This window comes from Quercus suber, unplaced genomic scaffold (assembly GCF_002906115.3).
Source record: "Quercus suber isolate HL8 unplaced genomic scaffold, Cork oak 2.0 scaffold_620, whole genome shotgun sequence".
Taxonomy (NCBI): Eukaryota; Viridiplantae; Streptophyta; class Magnoliopsida; order Fagales; family Fagaceae; genus Quercus; species Quercus suber.
Window position 1 is genome coordinate 240,717 of NW_027070063.1, and position 26,025 is coordinate 266,741.

At 34.6% G+C, this 26,025-nt stretch overlaps 4 protein-coding genes across 4 annotated transcripts; all 4 read left to right on the forward strand.

Moving 5' to 3' along the window:
* Nucleotides 1-379: 379 nt before the first annotated feature.
* On the forward strand, nt 380-1,173 carry LOC136064078 (uncharacterized). The gene is made up of 2 exons (XM_065765312.1): nt 380-553; nt 633-1,173. Exons 1-2 carry the CDS (start codon nt 386-388, stop codon nt 1,170-1,172), a joined length of 708 nt encoding a protein of 235 aa, XP_065621384.1. The 5' UTR covers nt 380-385; the 3' UTR covers nt 1,173.
* A 2,488-nt stretch (nt 1,174-3,661) lies between these two features.
* On the forward strand, nt 3,662-6,252 carry LOC111999232 (ABC transporter G family member 20). Its single transcript, XM_024031353.2, has one exon. The coding sequence runs from the start codon at nt 3,713-3,715 to the stop codon at nt 5,960-5,962; it is 2,250 nt and encodes a 749-aa protein (XP_023887121.1). The 5' UTR covers nt 3,662-3,712; the 3' UTR covers nt 5,963-6,252.
* A 4,279-nt stretch (nt 6,253-10,531) lies between these two features.
* LOC112027107 (uncharacterized) lies at nt 10,532-11,467 on the forward strand. The gene has a single exon (XM_024059781.2). The coding sequence runs from the start codon at nt 10,844-10,846 to the stop codon at nt 11,216-11,218; it is 375 nt and encodes a 124-aa protein (XP_023915549.1). The 5' UTR covers nt 10,532-10,843; the 3' UTR covers nt 11,219-11,467.
* A 7,669-nt stretch (nt 11,468-19,136) lies between these two features.
* LOC112027095 (BIIDXI-like protein At5g11420) lies at nt 19,137-24,062 on the forward strand. The gene is made up of 3 exons (XM_024059766.2): nt 19,137-19,307; nt 22,564-23,076; nt 23,341-24,062. Exons 1-3 carry the CDS (start codon nt 19,226-19,228, stop codon nt 23,880-23,882), a joined length of 1,137 nt encoding a protein of 378 aa, XP_023915534.2. The 5' UTR covers nt 19,137-19,225; the 3' UTR covers nt 23,883-24,062.
* The last annotated feature ends 1,963 nt before the right edge of the window (nt 24,063-26,025 follow it).

The window sequence follows — 26,025 nt, forward strand, 5'->3', positions numbered from 1 at the left end:
TTCATTGGTATTGCGACGGTCCTGAACCCACCCTGACGGCCTTAAAGTACGAGAAAACGACCCGTCTGCGTAAGTCCGTCCACCTCTTGCCATTTTCACTCTACCTTTTTTTTTTTACTATTGCTCCATAATCCGTCATCCTTTTTCAGAGATGGAGGACGCCAAGAGACGAGCGGCCATAAGACTTCAAGCCGCGAAAAACAAGAAAACCGGGACGGACGCAATGGGGACGGGCTCTAGCAAGCCTTCTCTAAAACGGAAACTGCCTATGAAGAGCGAGGGTCCGTCCAAGCAGCCTAAAGTTCCTTTGGACCCGGTCCTTGGCTTGATGGCCGAGGGGAGCAAGTCAGTCCCTCCGTCTAAACATGGCAAAGGCAAGGGGCTGATGACGGGTCAGCCAGGCGAGCAGAAGAAACCACCCGTCTTGCTCCGCGAGGATTCCAAGTATGCCTTGGAAAGGATGTCGTCGATCATCACTACCGACGACTACGAGGATCTTGGGAACCACTCGACGGAGGCGATGGGAGAGACGGCCCTCTTTAGCATTGCCCAGGTAATGATCCGTCCACCATATTCTGTCCGTTCACCTCTGTTTTTTTTGTGTTTTGCTAACTTATTTTTGCCGTCTTCAGGCTATGATCATGACGAAGGGCCTCATGGGACGGTGTCTTAATCAAGAGACGACCATTGGCCGACTCCGTGAGAAGGCCAAGGTGACGGAGGGGGATCTGCTCGACCTGAAGGCCTGGAAGATCACTCATGAGAAAAAGCTGGGGATGGCCGAGACGGCCCGGGATGAGGCCGTTCAGATGGTGGAAAACCTGAAAAAAGCCTTAGTGGACAAAGACGACGAGGTCCGTCATGCCAAGGAGGAAGCCGTACGAGAGTACCGTGACTCCAGTGAGGTTATTGCGGAGCTAAGTCTAGTCTACAACGACGGGTTCGACGATGCCCTCCGTCAGGTGAGGAGGTTGTATCCCGATTTGGACTTGTCCGCCGTCTCCGTCTCTGCCCCGGAGCCGTCCACTGCCCAGCCTGCCCAGACCGAGGATACAGACGCTCTTTTTGATGAGGATGGCGTTGTCCGTGAAGCTCCCTTGGATCATACTGCTGTAGATAGCAAGGCCAAAGATGCTGGGGACCGTCCAGATGTAGAAGAAGAAGGAGCTTGATTATACCAACTCTCCTTTGTAATAACTTAGTTTTCTTTTTTTTTTTTTTTTTTTTTTAAAGTGTGGAACAATTTATAACACCCGTTATGTTTTACGGGGTTTATTTATACACTGACCGTTCAGTATGTTTGTTATGCAATGGGTCCGTTGACCTTCTTTTTTATCTGTGGGATGCATTTTTTTTTATTTTCAACGCCTTTTTGTGCTTAAGTGAGCATACTGTCTAACTTGACCTTCGGAGGGTAATTGGCCGGCACCACACCGGTGCTCTCTGTTAGGTCCTCTTTTCTCTGTGCAGGCATCGTTTCGAGGGTACGAGCATTGTGCAATCCACTGTTGATTTTTTCAGCATCATCACCTTCCATTATAGTTGCTTTCACTGCACCATTCCTCAATAGATATAAAGAATGCTTTTTTTTTCTTGAAGTAAAATCTTTTCAAACATAAAGTTACAAATAAAAAGTTATACATGTAAAATACTTTCGTAAAATATATTCAGACGTTTGGTATTACAATTAAAAAATTTCAAGCAAACTATCAAAACCAGTGACTCAGCCGCCGAAATTGTTGGTGTCAGAGATTCACTGACCTGATCGTTGGAACCGGCAGTCGGAATGATGGCTCCAACAATTAGACTGATGGAAACCACCACTGGAGTGGTGTTTCCAATGACCAAACTGCTAGCATCGATTGTCAAAACGGCAGCTTCATCCTCTAGATTGTCGACACTTGTAGTTAGAGCGGTAGCTTCGACCATCAGACCCTTATATCGGTAGCCGAAGAGGCAGCTCTGGCCACCAAACCACTGGCACTAGTTGTCCAACCCATCAAACAAGTGACCTAGCCACCAGATGGGGTGAAGGAAGCCACTGTGTTCTTTTGTAAATTGTTTTACCAAATTTTTAAGGGTAAAACGTTTTACAAATTTTTATAAAGGACTTGATGATCAACGAAAAATATTTTATAAATTTAACCACATTTTACCTGCAAACAAACATTTGAAAATGGGAAAACATTTTCTATAATATTTTTTATTTCAAAATAAATGGAGCGTTTATTTTAAATATTATTAAGAATAGAAAAGAATCAAAACAAAGCCTAAAAATGGAAAAAAATGAAGCAACCAAATACCTCAAACTGAATGGCAATTCATATAATTTTCCACCTATATTTTTAATTGCATGACCAATTTAAAAAGTCATCTATAACTTTTTAAAATTATTTAAGAAATCACATGGTTTAATATTTATTTTTATGAATAAAGATAATATATTAAGAAGAAACCATAAGAATGTGTCCAAAGCCATCTCTTGCTTCGGTGAGAAAAACCTACGTAAGAAGAGAAGAGATGATAAAGGAACTATAAGAAGAGAAGAGATGATAAAGGAACTATCTCAATTGCAAATTTGCAATAAGTAGTCCAATGAGCCAAATTATGTATGTACATAGATAGGTTAATGAATAGTCGCATAAGATTGGAGAAGATTTTATTGAAAGGGTTTAAAGGAAAACTTTGTTAGAGCAACCCAAACATGTTCTTTCTAAAAAAAAAAAAGAAAAAAAGAGAGAGAAAGGACCACAACTTTTTATGTCATAATTTTGCCTTCATTTGTGGCTAATAGAGAAAAAAATTATGAATTAATGTAAAAGTGATAGGTAATTAATCATAATCTAACACGCACATAAGATAATGTGATAAATATTGTGGTTAATTTAAATAACTCTTTCTTTTTTTGGGTTAAATATTAGATGAAACGATGTTAGTACAAAAATGTTAAGACTATAACTTTTTACACAACTTTGTTACAATTTGTCCATGTAATGAGTTGTGAGAGATGAAATTATGAATTCATATAGACTCACCACTTTTACTCTATCATTAACAATTTGTCACGTAGGCAAGTTATATAAAAAAGACTTAGTTTAGATCCATTGCATTAAGTGCATTGGACCCGGTTAAATAGTAACATATGTTTAAAAGTGGATACATGTCATCATTTTAATGAGTCCAGTGCTACTGAACACTAAACTTAAGCTTAACTAATATAAAGAATTGTGATCTTAACATTTCTCGTATCAATGATTCAATAATGAGAATAATGATAGTACCGCAATAAAATCCACAACTTGTCCATATGCAAAGCTGTAAAAAGTGAATTCATAACAACTCATTAATATGGATAAGTTGTGAATTTTACCGCCTTACTAACATTTTTCAACCAAGCTCGTGAGAGGTTGGTTGTCAAATTTCTAAAGTTCTGTTTGGAATTTCTAGACGCTGAATTTGTCGTTAGTAAAGCTCATGAAGCATTAGGGAAAAAAAAAAAAAAAAACTCATGAAGCCTTCTACCTCAAGACTTGACTTGGTAGAAATGTAAACTAGCAAAGCTGCACAACTCCTCTCACCTACTGTACCCGCAACGGTTGGATACTTAGAAATCACCGAACATCCTCTCTCTCTATTTTCCTTACTTACTATAAATTCTGCCTAAACCCCAACAACACAACACCCACGAATCTCTCGTGTAGCACCCTCAAACATGTCATCGGCAGTAAAAACATCAGCACCAAAAATAGCCGATGACGAGCTCTCTTTCTTCAACCAAACCCAAACAATGGAGCTCAAGCCACTCTCGTGTAAACGACACATCTCCCCCACGCTCGGCGAGCTCTTGAAGCGAGTCGAGGATGCACAGTCAGACACTTCTGGCCCCAACACACCACGCCCTCATCGAGTCCTCGATGTCTCATACGCATGTAGCTCCGTATCTTCATCTTACCCTTTTGTTCTTTCATTCAAAAACCTCACCTACAGTGTCAAGGTTCGCCAGAAGATGTCGTTTTCCTCATGCTTCTCTCGAAACGACAAGTCGTTGCATAATTTGGAAGCGGTGGAGAGTAATAAGATCAGTGTTAACACCAAGGTTTTACTGAATGATATCTCTGGGGAAGCCAGAGAGGGAGAGATCATGGCTGTTCTTGGAGCTAGTGGGTCTGGGAAATCAACGCTCATCGATGCTCTTGCTGATCGAATTTCAAAAGAAAGCCTCAAAGGGTCTGTGACTTTGAATGGTGAAGTGTTGGAGTCGAGTCTTTCGAAAGTGATCTCTGCGTATGTTATGCAAGATGACCTTTTGTTTCCTATGTTATCTGTGGAAGAAACGCTCATGTTCTCAGCCGAGTTTAGGCTCCCTCGATCACTCTCGAAGTCAAAGAAGAGAGCCAGAGTTCAGGCGCTAATCGACCAATTAGGCCTTCGAAATGCAGCCAAGACTGTGATTGGTGATGAAGGCCATAGAGGTGTTTCCGGTGGTGAGCGTAGGCGTGTTTCGATTGGAATCGATATCATTCATGACCCAATACTCCTTTTTCTCGACGAGCCCACTTCTGGACTCGATTCGACCAGTGCGTTCATGGTAGTGAAAGTGTTGCAGCGAATTGCTCAGAGTGGAAGCATTGTCATCATGTCGATACATCAACCCAGTTACAGAATTCTCAGCTTATTAGACCGCTTGATCTTCCTCTCACACGGACAAACCGTGTTCAGCGGCTCTCCAACGTGCTTACCTCACTTCTTCGCCGAGTTTGGACACCCAATACCAGAGAACGAGAATCGAACTGAGTTCGCCCTCGATCTGATTCGAGAGCTCGAAGAAGATCCGGAAGGGACCAAGAACTTGGTCGAATTCAACAAGTCATGGCAAGCAAAGAAGAACCAAGGAAACAACTACTTCCACAGCGGTCCAAAGCTGTCCCTCAAAGACGCCATTAGCGCAAGCATTTCGAGAGGAAAATTAGTCTCTGGTGCACCAAACAATACCACTGGTCTCACATCTTCGGTCCCAACTTTTGCCAACCCATGCTGGATTGAAATGATGGTCGTAGCAAAACGGTCCCTTACAAACTCGAGCAGAATGCCTGAACTTTTCGGAATCAGACTCGGTGCAGTGCTTCTTACTGGGATTATCTTAGCCACCATGTTCTGGCGGCTCGATAATTCACCAAGAGGAGCACAAGAGCGTTTAGGGTTCTTCGCTTTCGCTATGTCCACAACCTTTTATACTTGTGCTGAAGCCATCCCTGTGTTCCTTCAAGAGCGTTACATTTTCATGAGAGAAACAGCTTACAATGCTTATCGTCGATCTTCCTACGTTCTTGCTCACTCTATCATTTCAATCCCTTCTTTAATCTTCCTCTCTTTCACCTTCGCAGCCATTACTTTCTGGGCAGTTGGCCTAGCTGGTGGACTCTCAGGGTTCTTCTTTTTCCTCTTCACAATCTTCGCATCGTTTTGGGCTGGAAGTTCGTTCGTAACGTTTCTATCAGGGGTAGTAGCTCATGTCATGTTGGGTTACACAGTTGTGGTTGCTATCTTAGCTTACTTTTTGTTGTTCAGTGGGTTTTTCATCACCAGGGATCGAATCCCAGTTTACTGGCTTTGGTTCCATTATCTTTCTCTGGTGAAGTACCCCTATGAAGGTGTTTTGCAAAACGAATTCGATGACCCAGTGAAGTGCTTTGTCAGAGGAGTCCAAATGTTCGATAACACGCCACTTAGGTTGGTGCCAGACTCGGTTAAGGTGAACCTGTTGAAGAGCATTAGCGATACATTGGGCATGAACATCACGAGCACAACTTGTGTGACCACGGGTTCTGATATACTAAAGCAACAGGGAATCACTGATATAAGCAAGTGGAATTGTTTGTGGATCACTTTGGCTTGGGGTTTTTTCTTTAGGATTTTGTTTTATTTTTCTTTGTTGCTTGGGAGCAAGAACAAGAGGAGGTAAAAGACAAAATTGTCAGGAGGGTTGGAAGGGCTAAAAAAAATCTATTGTGGCCTCGTGAGTAAAAGATTCTTGTTTTAATAGTTAATTAATTGTTGTTACTGTCTTTTTTTAATTTTTTGGGATAAACTTTTGTTAGTTAGTTGAATTTGTTTACATTCAGCAAAAAAAAAAATGTTGAATTTGTCTACAAAGATGGGATCTAATTGTTCCTTGATCCCACTTGGCTTCAATGTAAACCTGTAATTCACAACATTTGTTACTATATAATATATGTTCAGCATTTTTGTTTTTGTTTTTGAATCTGTACAAGAGACTAATATATGCAACATGCTCCTATAAAAGCACAAGACTGTAAAAAATAAAATAAAAAATAAAGCATAAGACAAAATTTTCCTTAGGTAGTGTTTGGAAAGATTACTCAGAAAAATGCATTTTGTGAAGTGTGTTTTTTTGAAAAATTGTGTTTGGTATGATGCTAAAACTTTTTCTTAAAGACAATTTTGCTGAATGGAATTGCGTTTGGTTTGAAAAGTGAACAATGATTTAACCATTTTTATGAGGATGAATAAGGTAACAAAAAATTAATTGTTTCTTATTAATTGTATACATCAAAATTGACATACATTATAATTGACAACAATTACATTAAATCTCAAAAATAAAAAATTTAAAATCTTAATAAAATAATATCTACTTAAATACAATCACCTATATAATAATAAAAAAATAAATTAATAAATATATTTTTAAAAATAAAATCACTTGTATAATAATAATAACAAAATCTTCTATTATCTAAAAACAATCTCTTCCACCGATTAAACTTAGCCACATACCCCAACCATAGCAATTTGTCACCCCAAAAAAAATCTGTCACTCTTTGTTTTGTCCTTTTATTTTCTCTTTCTCCTCCATTATTCAATCCAATCCATTTCCCTTTCTTTTTTGCATTTCTCATCAGGGCCATCACCTTACGATTCCACCTACCCCACCCCTGTTTCTCTAGTTCCCTATCTTCGTCTTCTTCTTCTTCCTTTCCCCACCTTCTAATATTTTGGCTCTTTTATTTTAAGAAAACTGATACATAAATTCATTACAAAGACACTACAAAAGCACAACCGGAACAGCCAGCAACACAGAAAAAAAATAAAAAATAAAAAAATAACAATAACACATAGTAGAGAACAAAAGAAATGACAAAGCAATATGCTAGAAGCCAGCAGGAAAAAAAAATTCTCCAAGAGCGACAGGAAGCTCTATTTAATATAGAATAAAACACCAGCCCATAATAATTCTCCATACTCTCTTGGATATGGGGCATTCAAAGAAAATGTGCTCCCTGTTCTCAATTCTATTTTTGCAGATAACACAATTAGCATCAGCAATTACTCCCATTGCAAATGGCCTTTCCATTGTTAACAACTTGTCCTGAATTGCTAGCCAACCAATAAAAGCGTGAAAAAAGAGGTAGGATCATCCGATCATGGAGGTAAATCACATCTTACTGAGCATGATCACATTGGCCTGTGGCCCAGTGCTAATGGATATTTTGGGCGAGGAAGAGGATTCGGTGATAGGAGTGGAGGGGAAGTCATATTGATGGTGGAAGGTGCGATGGACACCTCAAGGTTAATGGCCATTGGCTATTGGGATTTATGAATAACAATGTGGAGGAGTAAGACTGACGTAAGCCCTGAGATTAATCCAATGGCTAACATATATAGTTTTTTTTTTTTTTTTTTTGAGAAACTATAAGTTAACATAATGATCACGTCATTTTCTTCTTTTTGGAGATATAAGACTTGGTTCTAACTTTGTTGTACATTGAATCCAATGAGAGGTGAATACATCACAAGTGTTTTATACTTGCTTAAATCCCAATGAGTTTTAGTGAATTCATTCGATGACAAGACTTGGGTCCAATCTCTAATGCTCTTGTTTTGACCATAGTTAAAGTCTTATTGCAATATATTTCAAATAATTTATATATATATATATATATTGTAGGGTCAGGATTTGTAGTCTAAGTCCAAAATAATAAATTTATAAAGAGTGGGTGAAAGAACTGGGTTAATTGTGAATTTAGCAACTGTTAGCTATAATATCCGGAAATGAACCAACGTAAGAACACACTTAAAAACTAAACAAATTGATGTCCGAAGAGTAATATTATTAATTGTACAGTGAATACAATTCTTAGGACTACAGTAAAATCTTTCTTCTTTTCTTATTATCTTTTTTCCGATCCTCTATTATCAGAGACCTCTTCTCTTTATATAACATCCTTCCCCATCATCTCCATCGTCCACTTGTTCTTTATCTATGTATCTACTTGAGTATATGTCATGTCAAGTATCTTCTTTAACTCTCTATTAGTGGTGTAACTGAGATTACACTGTTCAGGGGTCTTCTCCACATAAATGCGGTCAGGAAAGTTGCTGCAGTGCATTAAACACGGTGGTAGTAGTTTTTCCTTTAGATATTTCTCTGTTCTTATCATCTTCAAGCATGCCAAACCTTATCCTTCTCATTGAAGTCGTTAGGAAGATCACTCGAACCTTCCAGATATTCGCTTGATCGAGACTCTTTGTATCTGAGGAGAATGAACTCTTCGGACCACTGGTGCTCTCTTCGGACTATACTTCTCTTCATTTCCAGGTATATCTCTTCCACACGGACTCCTTCTCAACCACTTTCTTCTCTTCGGACATACAGTAATCTTCAAGTAAGGCCCTAGGCCCAATACATAAAGTTGGGCTTTTACCCCCCACAATAGCCTATCAAAATTTTAATTTTTCCCTCGCATCCAAGGAGAAAAAAATAGGATTTTGACTTGTTGCAGAAAATAATGGCTAAGAATATGAAAAGGACCTGAATTTACACGTGCGAGCATAGATTTAGGCACTCCATCATTATTTGCTGACGTTTCGGTATTCACAAAGCGCTATTAATTGCTTCAGGCGGCGCTATGTCTTTGGTATCCAACGATGAGCCATCGATCCAACGGACAACATTTTCCCTCAGAATTTGGGTGGGGTAATTCCCACTCATTTTTTGACCCCCTATATAAAGCCTTGAAGGAAAACGTTTTTCCTTTACTTCACAGTTTCTTAGATTTCCCAGGGAACTCAGACATTCAAACTTCCAAAGCTTTCCAGATCATCAGCATCAATTCCTCACAAATTCGCAAAACTCCTATCAAAGATTTAAGGATCTTCCCCCAACCCAGTTCGTGTAAGTTCTAATTCTTTCGAGTCTGTCCTCTTCTCTTCGGCCACCTTCCTCGGCCACCAGATTTTCATCTTTCCTCTATTCTTAGTGTTTCTTTCTTTTTACTCATCTGAAATGGATAAATTTCAATACCTGGTCGATAGTCCTGCCTTAATAGAGGCATTTAAGGAAACATATGGCATACCACAGGGAGTAAACCTGAGGTATTGTCCCCTCAGAAAAGATATTAACCGACCAAAGAGATGGAGAAGTCATAATCCCTATGATAGCATTCATAGAAGGAGGAATGACTCTCCCTATGGGTCCAGTTACCCAAAATTATCTCCGTAACCATNTTAATGCACTGCAGCAACTTTCCTGACCGCATTTATGTGGAGAAGACCCCTGAACAGTGTAATCTCAGTTACCACCACTAATAGAGAGTTAAAGAAGATACTTGACGTGACATATACTCAAGTAGATACATAGATAAAGAACAAGTGGACGATGGAGATGATGGGGAAGGATGTTATATAAAGAGAAGAGGTCTCTGATAATAGAGGATCGGAAAAAAGATAATAAGAAAAGAAGAAAGATTTTACTGTAGTCCTAAGAATTGTATTCACTGTACAATTAATAATATTACTCTTCGGACATCAATTTGTTTAGTTTTTAAGTGTGTTCTTACGTTGGTTCATTTCCGGATATTATAGCTAACAGTTGCTAAATTCACAATTAACCCAGTTCTTTCACCCACTCTTTATAAATTTATTATTTTGGACTTAGACTACAAATCCTGACCCTACAATATATATATATATATATAAATTATTTGAAATATATTGCAATAAGACTTTAACTATGGTCAAAACAAGAGCATTAGAGATTGGACCCAAGTCTTGTCATCGAATGAATTCACTAAAACTCATTGGGATTTAAGCAAGTATAAAACACTTGTGATGTATTCACCTCTCATTGGATTCAATGTACAACAAAGTTAGAACCAAGTCTTATATCTCCAAAAAGAAGAAAATGACGTGATCATTATGTTAACTTTATAGTTTCTCAAAAAAAAAAAAAAAAAACTATATATGTTAGCCATTGGATTAATCTCAGGGCTTACGTCAGTCTTACTCCTCCACATTGTTATTCATAAATCCCAATAGCCAATGGCCATTAACCTTGAGGTGTCCATCGCACCTTCCACCATCAATATGACTTCCCCTCCACTCCTATCACCGAATCCTCTTCCTCGCCCAAAATATCCAAAAAAAAAAAAAAAAATTGCACCTAAGAACCTTAAAAAAAGTGCACAAAAAATCATAAGAGTCACAAAAAGCAATAAAAAAGGCACTTACCCTAATAGACCACTCAACAGTCCACACATTCTTCAATGCCCTTCCACGCGTACTACCTTATCCATTTCCCTCCGCATCACCTACGGTACTCCAACATAGTACTCATTGTACCTTTTTACCAAAATTACCCTTCCGTTCAAGTCAAAAGCTTATCAGTCAAAAGGTACAACACCTAGAAAGCAAGAAATTTCAAGGCTACGTAGAATTCTTAACCGCACTGATTAAACTCAACTTCATCAAAGACCTTTTGCTTTTGGGTTTAGCTTCCAGTTTTCATTTCTCAACCAAATCTTTCAAAGTTTCTCTCTCAAAAATGGCAACCACTTTTACTTCTTTCCGACCCGGAAAGATTCGGGCCTCCACTTCTACAAACAAACCGGACCCGGATCGCAGAAAACCCGCTTCGGCCAACTGGTGGGTACCCATTTTCGGGTGGTCCTCAGAACCGGATTACATGGACCCCACGTCCACTTCCACCGGCACCACAGGTTCGGCGAAGAACGTTTCGGGTGTTTCGGATCTGGAATCCGAAACGGGCCGAAACAGGGCCCGATTCTCGCGCGGGTGCTTTACTGAAGAAAAGGCGAAGCAGCTGAGGAAGAAGATGATGGAGAGCTCTGCGTTCCACGATGTAATGTACCACTCGGCGATCGCATCTCGGCTTGCTTCCGATATTTCGGAGAACTAATGTATCGGCCCCGGTAAGTCCGTTTATTTTGGTTACGGTTCGGGTTGTGATGTCGGGGTCAAGGTCCATGTCGCCTTTGGCGTGCAATTTGTCGAAATGAAAATCATGGATATGTCAGTTTATTTTTGGGTATTTGGAATATTTTAATGTTTCTGTTTTGTGAGTGAGCTTAAGGACAATTTTTATTTGATGTGTACTTTTGATTTGGGACGTTGGATCGTATATTGACTGTGATTTTTGTTTGCTTTAGTATATGATCAATTAAGAAATTAGCAATAAAATTTTAAAAAAGAGGGACTAAAACATATTGAATTTGATGATATGATTGACGATGTTAGTTTGGATCTATAATTCATTTTTGAATGAGGGAAGACTGGGTATGACAGCGTAAATCAAAAGTGAATAAAAGTTGAGATTCTTTTCTTTGTATTAGTGCAAGACTCTTTCTTTATTACATTTTTGAATAATATTTATTATACAATACTACTTATTATATTGTTTATAAATTTAATTGAACATCATAAATTTTCTATCCAGTAGAAATAAATTATACATTAACATTAAATTGAATTAATGATTTACCAGAACTTTAGGTGGGTAATGAATTTGTGAGTTTCACTAATAAAGTATGTATATGAATTTACATGCATATGTTAAGTGTATTACATATTTGTAGTGTTAACCGGCACCTTAAGGAGTCTTTTAAAAAAGACCATTATGTCAGTTTATTTTGTTTTATGTTAGATTTTTGACCAATTTTATAAACTTTATAGAGTGTAAAATCAATAAAATTGACTTTTTGAGTTTCACTTGTCAGTGTTATTTTTATTCATCTTATCAATTTATACTAATTTTTTATTAAATGGACCTTACAATAAATCATCCTTATTGTGCCTGTTAACATTTTCCTTGTATGAATTGTTTTTTTTTTTTTTTTTGATGGGAATTCCTTGTATGAATTAGCTAAAAAAATAACCTTTATTTGTTTAATAAATGCGAAAGTGATCGATTTGTAATTTTCACATAAAATATGCATTATGCATAATTGAATGGTGAAAAATAGTGTAAAACTTAATTATTATGTCGAAAAAAGGGTGTTATCTCATTAATACAATTACCATATAAAGGGTATTGTCCCATTAATGGGACGTAGTGTGGCATGGTTTCTTCCAATAATTATTAATACAATTACTATGCCATGGATAAAAATAATAATAAAAAAAAAATTATGACAAATTTTTTGCTAATTTTTATTTGGATATGTTATTAACATCACTTTTTTATGTTTCAATAATCACTCACTTAAACTTTTTTTGTAAAATAATTTGCAATTCTAGCATTGTCCTTCTCTCCTAGATGTGGATAGTCTCCTATCTCATACACACCATATAATTATAAGATATTGGGAAAAAAACAAAATAATTATACCTCATTTGAAAATCACAAGAATATTTTTTTTTTGAAAATCACAAGAATATTACTTTGGAAAAACTGCTCTACTGGTATGTCTTGGGATAAATCCAATGACTTTGACACTTTGTATTATTTATTGCGATGAATAGAAATACAGTCATGGTTTTAGAAATATTCTCCTTATACAATCCAACTGTCCTCACTCCTCGGTGAACTTTGCATTATTACGATTTACAGGTTCCAAGATTAATGCATGGGAATGTTAACGGATGTCCTTAGGGCAATTGTTAACAAACTCTTTTAAGAAAAATTTTATGGGGAAAAAAAAAAGTAATTAATGTTTTGATAACTTTTTCTATTTTCCATAAAAATTGTGTTAAAATTTTTCTAAAATAGATTGTTAACTATTGCTCTAAGGACACTTGTTAACATGATCTTTAATATATAATGGAAATTGTTGGAACTTTTTAATTTTTTAACCCAAAAAAAAAACCCCAAATGTGAAATGTAGCCATCTAATCTTAATGTTGCTTATATACACCATGAGTTTGTTATACCAAAGTCAATTTTATGGTATTAGATCACACACGTAAGTCTACCCCTTCACGCCTTTACAAATTCTAGAAAGTAAAAACCCATTTCATATACTTTAGGATTGCATAGCATTGCTTTTGTTAGGCATAAAAAATTATTACTTAATATTCTAGTGATTTTTACCCTTTTATCTAAAAGCCTTTTAGATATTCTATGATTCAACTATATATATATTTCATGTCTTTATTTTGATCATGACTATCAAATATAATATTTGTGCATATTTTGTAAAGAACAAGAATTATACAAAATGTTATGTCTTGTTTTTATATGATTACTTGATTTGATAATCAACTGATCTATTAATAATTAATTCCAAATTTATTACTTTATTTACAAAAAATGTGCATTTTACTTCAATCAGCATTTAAGTTTTGTGCTTTACACCGAGTCTTGAATAGACATTTGCGCTTATGCCACTTTTAATCCTATGCTGGATGAGCCCAATAGGCTCCAACTCCATTACTCCAAGTTTAAGCCGGTTAGGCTTTTAAATCATGCCTCTGAGATTACTTTGGAGGTTAACATTAGTAGCAGAGTACTAGAAAAAAAAAAAAAAAAAAAAAAAAAAAAAAAAAAAAAAAAAAAAAAAAAGAGGAAGTTTCAATCTATGGCCTTCATTTCTAATAATAGCTCTTTATCATCAGACCAAGACATCAATCGGTTTTTGATGTAAGCGGGGATTAAACTCCAAATCTCTTATTCAACTATCAAAAATTTTACCAGTTGAGCTAATTGGGACTCACAGTAAAATACGATTAAAGAGCTAATGGCTGATCTGACTAGATTTAACCAGTTAGTGTGCTAGTTTCTTCTCTTAATTAATGATTTCATTTCACATAGAACCCTATATAATTAAAACTTACTACACCCTTTTCGCTCTCTGCCTTTCTCTTTTGCGCCATTTTTTATAATTATTTTTCTTTTAAGTGTCATTGCTTGATTTATTTTTATTTTTATTTTTTTCTAAACACATTGAAACGTAATGTCATATTGGTGAACTCCACATTAAGTGCCTTATCCATTTTTACTTTACATAAACCACTCTTTTGCCACATTCAACTTGTAAATTACCTAGTTGATTATTATAACAATGTGAATGTGCCTATTCCTCTATGGTTGGTCACATTTTCACTATTAACCTACCTTAAAAACATTTCCTTTCTATTTTTTTAAATCCTAATTGGGTATATATATATATTGTTTGTGAGTTGATGAAAGAGTGTAAAGGATGATGATGAAAGGGATGTTGATAATGTGGAAATAATTGATAGAGGAAATTATAACTTTTTCCTTATTAATGGGCTCATTTAAGAGCAAGCTCAAATTTAAAGTGTGTAAGCTCAAACTTAAAGTGTGTAAATAGTAATTGATTTGATACTAAATTTTGATTATATGAGGCATATTTATTAAACTTGGCCCGAACAATGACCCAGTCTATGAGTTGGGTCACTGGTTACTCGTTCAACCAATGGGTTACTGGTCAAACTGCAAGGTCAAATGAAAAAATTAAAAATAAGTTTGAGAAATCATAATATAAATATATAAATTAAAAAAAGAAAGAAAGATATATGCCTAAATTAAATTTGCAATTATAATTCAAAATCAAGGTTTCACAATAACAGAGTAGTCTTTTGATCGAATGTGAGTGTTGGAGGTAAGTAGACAGACAAATAAGTGCATTTTTTAAAAAAAAATTATTTAGGTTTTCTCTTCTTTAAATTACCATATAGCACATTAAATAGTAAAAAAGTCAATAAAGTGGACCTATAGATATAATTTTACAAATTTTACAAACCCAACTAGGTTATATAAATCCATCTGGATTACCTGGGTTGCCATAAACCTGCCAAATTTGACTAGGTTTGACTGAGTCATATGCATAAACGGTCCATTTAAACACATGGACCAGTCTAAGTGTTGGGTCACTAGGTTTTCGGTAAACTAGCTGGGTCTATCCAGGTTTAATAACTATGATATGAGGTATATAGGTAGGCTATCTTTTGAAATGATAATCCAAGAACTTTCTACGAATGTGAGACAAATTTGTTAATTAATTATTACCCAAAATACATAGTTGGTCCACATTAATTTTGCAATGCTTCAAAATGAGATATATATATATATATATATAGTTGGGGTGAGAATTTGAGCTTTGGATGTCTCCTTTAGAAACACCAGGAGGTATCCTATGTATTAAACATTCTAAGTGAAAAATTCATAATCCATCGCTCTAAAAAAAAAAAAATCATAATCTATAACATTAATAATAACTAGGGAAATATTGCAAAGGTGTAAATTACTCATGTTAGTTTCCATAGAAGTAGCCTATTATATCCTAGCTAGTAAGTATAGTTGTCAAAACATGAATTGATTTTTTATTTTTCTGTATCGTGTATTGTATTGTATTGTGTATCTTGAGATGCACAAACATTTAATAAAATTTATAAAAAAATTATAAATGCACATATATAAAGTATATATTCATTATAAATTCGAAATATATTCAATTAATAACTAATTTAATATCATTTATGTAATAATATTTAACAAGCTAACTAAATAAACTAAATTAACATGCATTTATAATATACATGTTCAAATTGATTAAACTCAAAAATGATAATACATGACAAATGACCAAAATAATAATTAATTTGATTATATTCATCATTTTACCTAATCAACTCCATTTAAATTAGTGTTATCATCATGTTCGTCATTTTTACAAATTTATTTCTTCATTGAAATTTTCTTTATCACCATCAACATTTTTTTTTTTAATTATCTCTTATTCTTTTTTTATTTTATTATTTCTTTTAGGCATTCTAGCTTCTTAGACTTATAACAAAAATAAAAAATAATTATATTATTAGTTAATACCTTATTCATAGTATAGAAAAGAATTTTGCAAATATGAAAATGAAGTGTAAGTGTATAGTCCAAATTTTGTAAGAGAAATAAGAAGAAAAAAAAACTTATGTACATGTTATTTTATTGGGCTAAATTAAGTAACTTAATAAATTTGTGTTAAAAACAAGTCTAACAACATGTTGGATTAAATTAAAAGCACAAATTTTAACAAAAAAAAAAAATCTTATTTTAAAGCACATATCTATGTATCGTATGATATATATGATTTTTTATGATACAATACGATTTATATGATATGTATGCACCACCGTATCATACAATTCATGAGTACTTATAATATGTCCTACTGTATCGTACAATTCATGAGCATTTATGATATGCTCTTACAATGCGAAACTTTTTGCACAGATACGATACATATACCCTTATAATATGAAACTTTTTACACACGATACAATACATATCGTACAATATGTATTGTGTATCATATAATATTGACAACTATGCTAGGAAGTAACTCAGAGCCATTATATCTCCTTTACCTATTAAGGTCCCTCACTATGGGTATAGCTCACAAGAGTATTGGAACATATTTGACAAAACTGCTCCTATGTTTGGATGGAGGAAGAAGACCGGTTCCGAGGACCACCCGAAAATGGGTACCCACCAGTTGGCCGAAGCGAGTTTTCTACGACCCGGGTCCGGTTTGTTTGTAGAAGTGGAGGCCCGAATCGTTCCGGGTCGGAAAGAAGTAAGAGTGGCTGCCATTTTTGAGAGAGAAACTTTGAAAGATTTGGTTGAGAAATGAAAACTGGAAGCTAAACCCAAAAGCAAAAGGTTTTTTTTTTTTTTAAGAATCAGGAGTCATTTCCAAACATACCAGAGTTCAAAGGAAAATTATGGTTTCAAAGTCTCAGATGTGTCATGTTTTACACTGTCCACACCTTCAAACTAAATATTTACATTTTTATATGATATAAAGGAGTGTAGACATGATGTAAAAGATTGTGAACATTGTCGTGTGTGAAGCAATTAATAAGTCCAAGTCCCAAACATATTTCCTAGGCTGTTGTTAGGTGCCTCACACAGACTAAACAACAAGCTGAGTTCACCACACTCAATCACACATGCATCCATGTTGATTGCTTCCAAAAACTAATACATATATAGATACGCAGTTAGTCCCAATGTTGCCCCCATCCCTTTTCCAATTTCAATTCAGTCACTGCACATGCCATAAACTATATAGAATTATTGCCGACCAAAAAGGAATAGAAGCAATTAAAAATTTTAGTACTGATTTGGCGGGTAATTATATTAAGAAATTTAAGATTAATTCTAATAAAAAACCTCAATGGCACATGGGCTTGCCAGGATTCGATCCAATCACATTTCAACAATTCTTTTGATTGATTTTTTTGCTCACTTTGATTTCCCAATGTTTTCTTGTTGATCCCCAAAAGCTATGATTCATCAGAAAACACATGATTAAATATTTTTGGTTCACAATGAAATTGAAATAATTGAAGGCTACATCTGCCATTTTCGTCTGAGATCTTGGGCCCATCAATCACGTTCTCAGAAAATCCATACAAACAATCACATTATGAAAGCCATGTGCACTGTGCATACTCACCTATCCATTTTCACTTTTTTTTTCTTTTTTTAAATTTTATAAATACAATGTAATTTAAATTTATAGCGTCTATTTGTAACAATTACTCTTATTATTAGGTTAAGATATTAATTGGTTTTTCGTGTAAGTAGAGTTTTAAACCCAAATATTTTATTTGACGACAAATAACTTTATCAGTAAATTTTAGTCATTTGATTATCTATTTTCACTAATTTAGGGGTGCTTGTTATTATTGTTTAAACAACAGTTTTCAGTATTTAAACAACATTACATGTATTTCTACGCATTTTTTCATCCACACGTATTTCCACAAAGTAACAATAACATTACTAAAAATCTCTTACTAAACAGGCCCTTACCTATCCATTTTCATTAGAATTCAAGGTCATTTTAGTCATTTAGCTATCCACTTTTACTATTTTTTCTTAATAAATACTATAGAATATAAACTTATAGTGTCTATTCCATAATAATTACTCTTTTAGATACCGGTTGATTTTTAGTGTAAACATAATTTTTAATTAAATATCTTATTCGATGACAAATGACTTTACCTATTAAGCTAATTAACTAAAACCCTTTCCATTTTCAATATATATATATATATATTAGAAAGTCCATTTTCACTAATTGAATTGTTAAATCAGATTGAAGAATTATACAACTACGTACTATTATTGTTTCTACAATCTATTATTCTTTACAACAAGGTATATATGAATTCATTAATTAGAAGAAAAAAAAATAAAACAAAAGGAAAATAGTTCGTATTTTGAAATGGACAACGCTGCCCTCCAACCGACAGTGTAACAGCTCGCCGAAATTTCCATGTGGTCTTGAATAGCTTGTCCTTAACCTTCCCCAGAAACCCTTGTCCATCTGTCAAGTTAAAGGAAATTTATTATACACGACCAAAAAAATAGAAAAAAAAGGTTATTAATTAAATACTATTAAATTTATAATTAAGAAGCTATGCACAAGTACGTTTTTCATTTAAAATTATGTGTCATTATATTTACTTAACCCAAGAAATTCCATTCTCAAACTCAACCAATGATCTGTATTCATTAGTAATTTTGGAGCTTTATTTACAAGGGTAAAAAGTTCTAAATTTCTTAAGAGAATAACTCCTAGAAAATGAAAATTTTGGGCAATTTTTTCAAACTATTTGCGGAGGATCATGCATACAGTCATCATAGAAGGACAAAATTTTGAATCAATCGAGTTTTTGCCTTGTCTTTTGCGAACATTACGTTTACACGATTGCACTAGCATTGTTCTATAGTTTGGTAATATCTTCATTTTAGTATATGAATTGAATAATACTAGGATACTTCCAAGTGGCATTCATGTGGTTTTCTCACAGACTTAGGGGCTTTCTCATTGAACGTAACACATAAAACCATGTCTCAGCCTCCTTGTGATCCCAACGCAAATCTGTCTCTCTCTGTGTCTCTCTCTCACACGCAAACACATACACAGAGAGGGTAATGATGATGCATAGGCTCACCGTGTTGTTGGTGCTACTTTGTACTACCTTGCACACCGCATTATCCATCTCTGTCACTGATGGTAAGCAACTAAACTCTCAAACTCTTTCTTGTTTATATATATATTTGTAGCTGCGTTTAGGTTGTAAATTTGGCTAGCTACTAGCTACAATATTATTGTTAATGCTTAGGTATATGTTGTTGCTATTTTTATTTCACTCTTGCTTTTACTCTATGATAGATCTTATCTGGGCTCCCTTTAAGCTCACATATTCTTAATTACAAAGCACATTTTTTGTTGGTCACATGCTTAGCAACCCCATTGTTAATTCGTGGTTAAATTATAAAGAGATAGCATTTAGGGCATTTCAGTTTCTCTACTCATCATGATCTTCACTCATCAAAAGTATTCTTGTGTTTGTGAATTATTCACACTCGTTTTTTTTTTAAAGTCTTGAATATGGGACATGTCTAGCTGAAAATCCAGAGGAACTTCTTATAGGATCATTTAAATGCATGCTTATATTTTTTAACATATGCTATTAGAGCTATACTGCTTCAACATGAATGTGATCAACCATGGACTGTAGGAGTATAGTACATATATGCAGATGAGAGGTTGAGAAAATTTATTAAAAGGAAGACCACATTTACTCCGCTATTCTTAAATTTTTAGTTTTTGTTTTATGCTAGTTTTGGCTGCTTTTACTGTGGTAGTTCTATATGGAAAGGTTGTTTTTACTTCATTATTTGTCTGGTGCTACAGCAATAAAATTCAGCTTCTCATCAATTTTTTCTTATTAAAAAAAGAAAAGAAAAAAAAGAAGAGCTTCTCATCAAATAATTAATATGAACTATGGATGTGTCCTTATTGATTGCATTCGATTAAGATTTCAATTATGTGAAAATCGAAAAAGATACCTACTCTCTTTGACAAGTTTTGTTTAGTTTTGAGTTTTGACATATTCATGGCCTAATTTAAGAAAACCGTAAATTTTCTTTGGGTTTTTGACCATTTGGTTAAAAAAGTATTGATCGTATTACTAAAATTAACAGACTCAAAGACACATGGCAAAACTACTTAATTATTAGTAGATACAAGATAAATTGTAAAAGTTTAGACTTTAAGAAGAGTTGCATCGATCATTGCATATATGTTACGTTACATATATAGTATATGCTTATGCAGCAGCCTTGGCCACGTGAAATCCTGCCCGGTTTGTGCTGGCTAACGAGTCTTCGATCGCATCAGATTAAGATACCCTTAGCAATTTGCATTTTGATAACCAAATATGCCCTTCAATTCAATGTTTATATGTATTTTTTTTTTAGTTGGGAGGGGCATTTACGTCATTGCAGTTGCTTGGACTACATGTGCTTAATGGGATTTATTAATCTCTGATCTCTCTTACTCTTAGGAGAATCTCAGAGTCAGACATACACGTGCTATACACCTTAAAACCTCCACCCATACATTCTGGACATTATTTATTACAAAATTCCTAGGCAATTAATGATGGTTTTGGGTTTGAAATTGAAAGAAAAAGAGTATAAAAGTTAAAACTTATATATGGTTATATTTCTTTTTTAATGGAGAAAGTAATTTTAAAACTTTGCTTTTTTTTTTTTTTTTAAAAAAAAAAAAAAAAAAAAAAAAAAAAAAAAAAGAGCTTCTCATCAAATAATTAATATGAACTATGGATGTGTCCTTATTGATTGCATTCGATTAAGATTTCAATTATGTGAAAATCGAAAAAGATACCTACTCTCTTTGACAAGTTTTGTTTAGTTTTGAGTTTTAACATATTCTTGGCCTAATTTAAGAAAGAGAAATGATAAATGTACAATATTTTTACAACAAATCTTAAGTGGCAGGTTGTTACTGATTGTTATTGCTGGAGCAAAAAAGTAATCTTAATGTTTGTTTCAAATTTGAATCAATAACAACTAACCACCTATGATTTATTGTAAAAATATTGTAAAATTATTGTAGACATAGCATCTCTCTTTAAGAAAACCATAAATTTTCTTTGGGTGATTGACCATTGGGTTAAAAAAGTATTGATCGTATTACTAAAGTAACAGACTCAAAGACACATGGCATAACTACTTAATTATTAGTAGGTAACAAGAGAAATTGTAAGAGTTTAGACTTTAAGAAGAGTTGCATCGATCATTGCATATACGTTACGTTACATATATAGTATATGCTTATGCAGCAGCCTTGACCACGTGAAATCCTGGCCGGTTTGTGCTGGCTAACGAGTCTTCGATCGCATCAGATTAAGATACCCTTAGCAATTTGCATTTTAATAACCAAATATGCCCTTCAATTCAATGTTTATATGTATTTTTTGTTTTCGTTGGGAGGGGCATTTACGTCATTGCATTTAATAACCATAAATCTCTGATCTCTCTTATGGAGAATCTCAGAGTCAGACATACACGTGCTATACACCTCAAATCCGCCACCCTATACATTCTGGACATTATTTATTACAAAATTCCTAGGCAATTAATGATGGTTTTGGGTTTGAAAATGAAAGGAAAAGAGTATAAAAGTTAAAACTTATATAGTTATATTTCTTTTTTTAATGGAGTAAGTAATTTTAAAACTTTTTTTTTTTTTGGGGGGTACTACTACCTACATTGTATTAATAGTTAAAAACTTACAATTATGTGATTCATTCTCCCATAAAGTAAAAAATAAAAATTATGTGATTAAATTTAATTAGAGAATCAAAATTACAAGACTTAACAAGTTGTTCCTATGTTTTGTAAGAAGGAAAACTTTAGTGTTCATACATTAATATGAATAATATCAAGCCATCTAAAACATCATTTTAATAAATAAAAATGTAAAAATATTTTAATATTATATTTGTTTTTAGAGATTTTAACATCATTTTTTATTTTACTGTTAATGTACAAGAAACCAAACTATATCATACAGATATGAACTGAATAATTTGTCAATGATATAAGCAGATCATGTAGCTGTGTAATAATATAAAATAAATAAAATAAAATGAAGGAATTGCCCATGGTGGCAGTGATTGGCAGTATCTGTACAAAGGGTAGGAAGAAATGACAATATAAAAAGGATATGATGAAAATAAGTGACATCTCAACTCTGTTATTTAACTAGATTTAGGGATCATATTATGTAACCCATATTTGCTAGATCAGAGACAGTACTTTTCACATGGGAGGAGCAGTGACTAGCTAGTCAGAATTTCAATTTAAGAGTATATATTATAAAATCAGTGATTGAAAACAAAATTTATTTTGCAAATAAATATTGTAATGACAAATGCTTGCTTCTTCATTCATTTTAGGTTTATTGCCCAATGGCGAGTTCAAGCAGGGCCCAAAGCCAACACAGCTAAAAGGCACAGTAGTGACCGGCCCCAATGCCATTCCCTTTTGGGAAATTTCAGGGTATGTGGAGTACATAAAACCAGGTCAAAAACAAGGTGACATGATGTTAATAGTGCCTGAGGGTTCCTGTGCTGTAAGGCTTGGCAATGAGGCTGCAGTCAAGCAAAAAGTGAATGTCACAAAGGGCTTGTTTTACTCAGTAACATTCACTGCAGCTCGAACCTGCGCACAAGAGGAGCAATTGAACGTGTCAGTGACTCCTAATTCGGAGAAAATTGATTGGGGTATTTTGCCAATTCAGACTATATATAGTAGCAATGGTTGGGATTCATATGCATGGGGTTTCCAAGCTGACTTTTCGGAAGTTGAAATTTCGATCCATAACCCTGGTGTGGCTGATGATCCAGCTTGTGGCCCACTTATTTATGCTGTTGCTTTGAAGGTTTTGGAACTTCCCAAACGCACTAGAGGTAAAATTACTCTCTCTCATTTCAACAAATTTTACTATATTAAAGTTGCAAATTTCTTCTAAAAAAAAAACGTTGCAAATTAATGTGTCAACTTTTAACGTATGATAAAAACTTATAAAGATTGACAGGCGACAACAGTTCGAATAAGCTCTAGAGTATTTCATTTCACAAGGATTTTTTTTTTTGTGCTCCAATTGAACTATCTTAAATCTCAATACATTTGAAATCATTCGTTTCATTAATATGTTTGTATGCACTTTGCAGTCAACCTTTTGAAAAATGGAAATGTTGAAGAAGGTCCATATATATACCCTAATACATCATGGGGTGTCCTAATTCCACCACACATTGAAGACGATCACAGTCCTTTACCTGGCTGGATTATTGAGTCCCTTAAGGCTGTGAAATACATTGATTCCGATCACTTCTTTGTCCCGGAAGGCAAACGAGCAGTTGAACTCATGGCCGGAAAAGAAAGCGCCCTTGCACAAGTTGTGTATACAATGCCCGGAAAGACTTATGCCCTCACATTTGCTGTTGGTGACGCTAACGATTCATGTGTAGGTTCCCTGGGTGTAGAGGCATATGCAGGCAAAGACAGTGTCAAGGTTCCATATGAATCTAAGGGCAATGGAGGGTTCAAGCGAGCCAGTCTTTTGTTCAAAGCAGTGTCACTACGCACACGTATTATGTTCCTAAGCACATTTTACACCATGACAAGTGACAAGTCAGGGTCTTTATGTGGACCGGTATTAGATGATGTGAAGTTGCTTAGTGCTCGTGTTCATAAACCACGACGTGCTTGACCGCATTGCTTTATGCGAACCGCATTGGTGCTTGATATCTGATCCATTTCAATTAGCTTAATATATACTACAGGTTACTTGTGATAAGAGCAAGAGGGTTTAATGTGGGTTTACAATGTTCCATTCATGTATCGTTTAATAATTCTCATCAAGTAAATTTACATTCTTGGATTAGCAGAATTGGTTTTGGAAAGATAGATGTAGCTTACAATTTTATCTTCCTTTTTCACCTTGACTAAGTATTGATGTTTGGTACCATTAATTTATGGTTATCCCTCTTTCAAATAATAAATATGTACAAACTTTGTTGTAGCCATAGGCTACAACCAACATTAAGAAGATGACATGTATTGTTACTGTATGCATTGCACACAAAAATAGACATAGGTGGGGTCTATGGGGGCCTGCCCCCTCAACCTAAAAAATATTTTTTTTAGTAGGTTAATTTCCAAAAAAAAAAAAAAAAGGCTTGGGCTCCCCTTACTTTGTAGCTTGGGCCCCCTCCAAAATTGTGAAACATTAACCTAGCCGGCCAGCCCACATGTAAATCTTAAAAAGAAGAAGAAGAAGAAGAAGTAAGTCCAAAAATGTAAACCCAGTAGTCCAAACTCCAAATGGAAAAACACAAGAAAAAGAGAAAAGAAAAACTAAGAGGCAAGAGCAATACAAAAAGAAAGTGAGAGGCGAGAGACTAAGAGCAAATAAGACTTGCAGCTGCCCACGTTGGGAAGCCACCAAAACGCGACAGAGAGAAACTGAGAGGTGAGAGCTTGAAATCTTGTTGCTACCCATGCCATGACGTTGCCACCACGCGAGACCCATCTCATAGACCCATACAAGACCCACTAGGCAACACCCATCTCACCGTGACGCCGTTGTTGGCTTGATCTAATCCAGCCTTCACACTTCACACTCAAGTATTTAATCTATCCTTCAAAATCTAATATAATGTTTGTAAATTTAAGAATCTGTGCTTGTGGTGTTTATGTTTTTACTGATGAGTGAATCTGTGCTTATGGTTTTTTTTTTTTTTTTCTTTGGCTTTTTAGCTTTGTGACTTTGTGTTCATGACTATGTCTCTTATATGTTGTATATATAGGTAAATACAAGAATAGGTTGCAATAATGATGGTGGAGTTTGGAGAATATAGTTTCATAAAGTGAAAATTCAAGTTCTAGAATTTTCTAAGTGAAAATTTGAAATATGAATTTTCTAGAATTTTCTGGTGACTATTGAGAAAGATTGAAGAGGTTTTAATCTTTGTTAACCGCTTTATGAAAAAGTAACTAACTCTCCACACATGCCTTTTCATGAAACATAACGAGGTTTCATGAAATAACTAACTCTTCATATGTGCTTTTTCATGAAACGTAACGAGGTTTCATGAAATAACTAATTCTCCATATGTGCCTTTTCATGAAACATAATCATATGGGTATAAATAGAGGCTTATATTCTCTTAAAAAACTAATTTCACAAAAATCAAAAGTTGGAGAGAAACAGAAGAAACATAAGAAATCCTGTGATCATTTTTCAGGATTGCTATCTGTAGAATCTAACATCTTGGTTGTATCCTGGAGACAAATTTGTGATAACCCTTTAACAACAAAAGTGTGCAGGGCAAATATTGTTTAAGGAAAACGATATAGTGCCTCCAAGTTATCTACTTTCTTTTTGTCTTTTCTTTTAATCTTATTCTTCCATTATTACTTTGTGTGATATCTCCAACAATCTTAGACAATATTTCCTACGATGGAAGGAGCAAGTGATGTTTTAGCGTTAAAGATGTTGAATCATGAGTTGGTAAAATTGGATCGTTTTAATGGAACCAATTTCTCTTGATTGAAAGACAAGATGAAATTCCTACTTACTACACTAAAACTTTTCTATGTCTTGGACCCGAATTTGATGCCTTTTCCTCCTGCGAGTGATGAAGATACTGATGAGATTAAGGCACAAAGAAAGAAACGAGAGGAAGGTGAACTGATATGCAGAGGGCACATTCTCAATACTCTTTCGGATCGTCTCTATGATCTCTATACATCAATGAAATCATCGAAGGAGATTTGGAATGCTTTGGAGGCAAAATACAAAACTGAGAAAATAGGTACGAATAAGTTTATTATTCAAAAGTATTTTGATT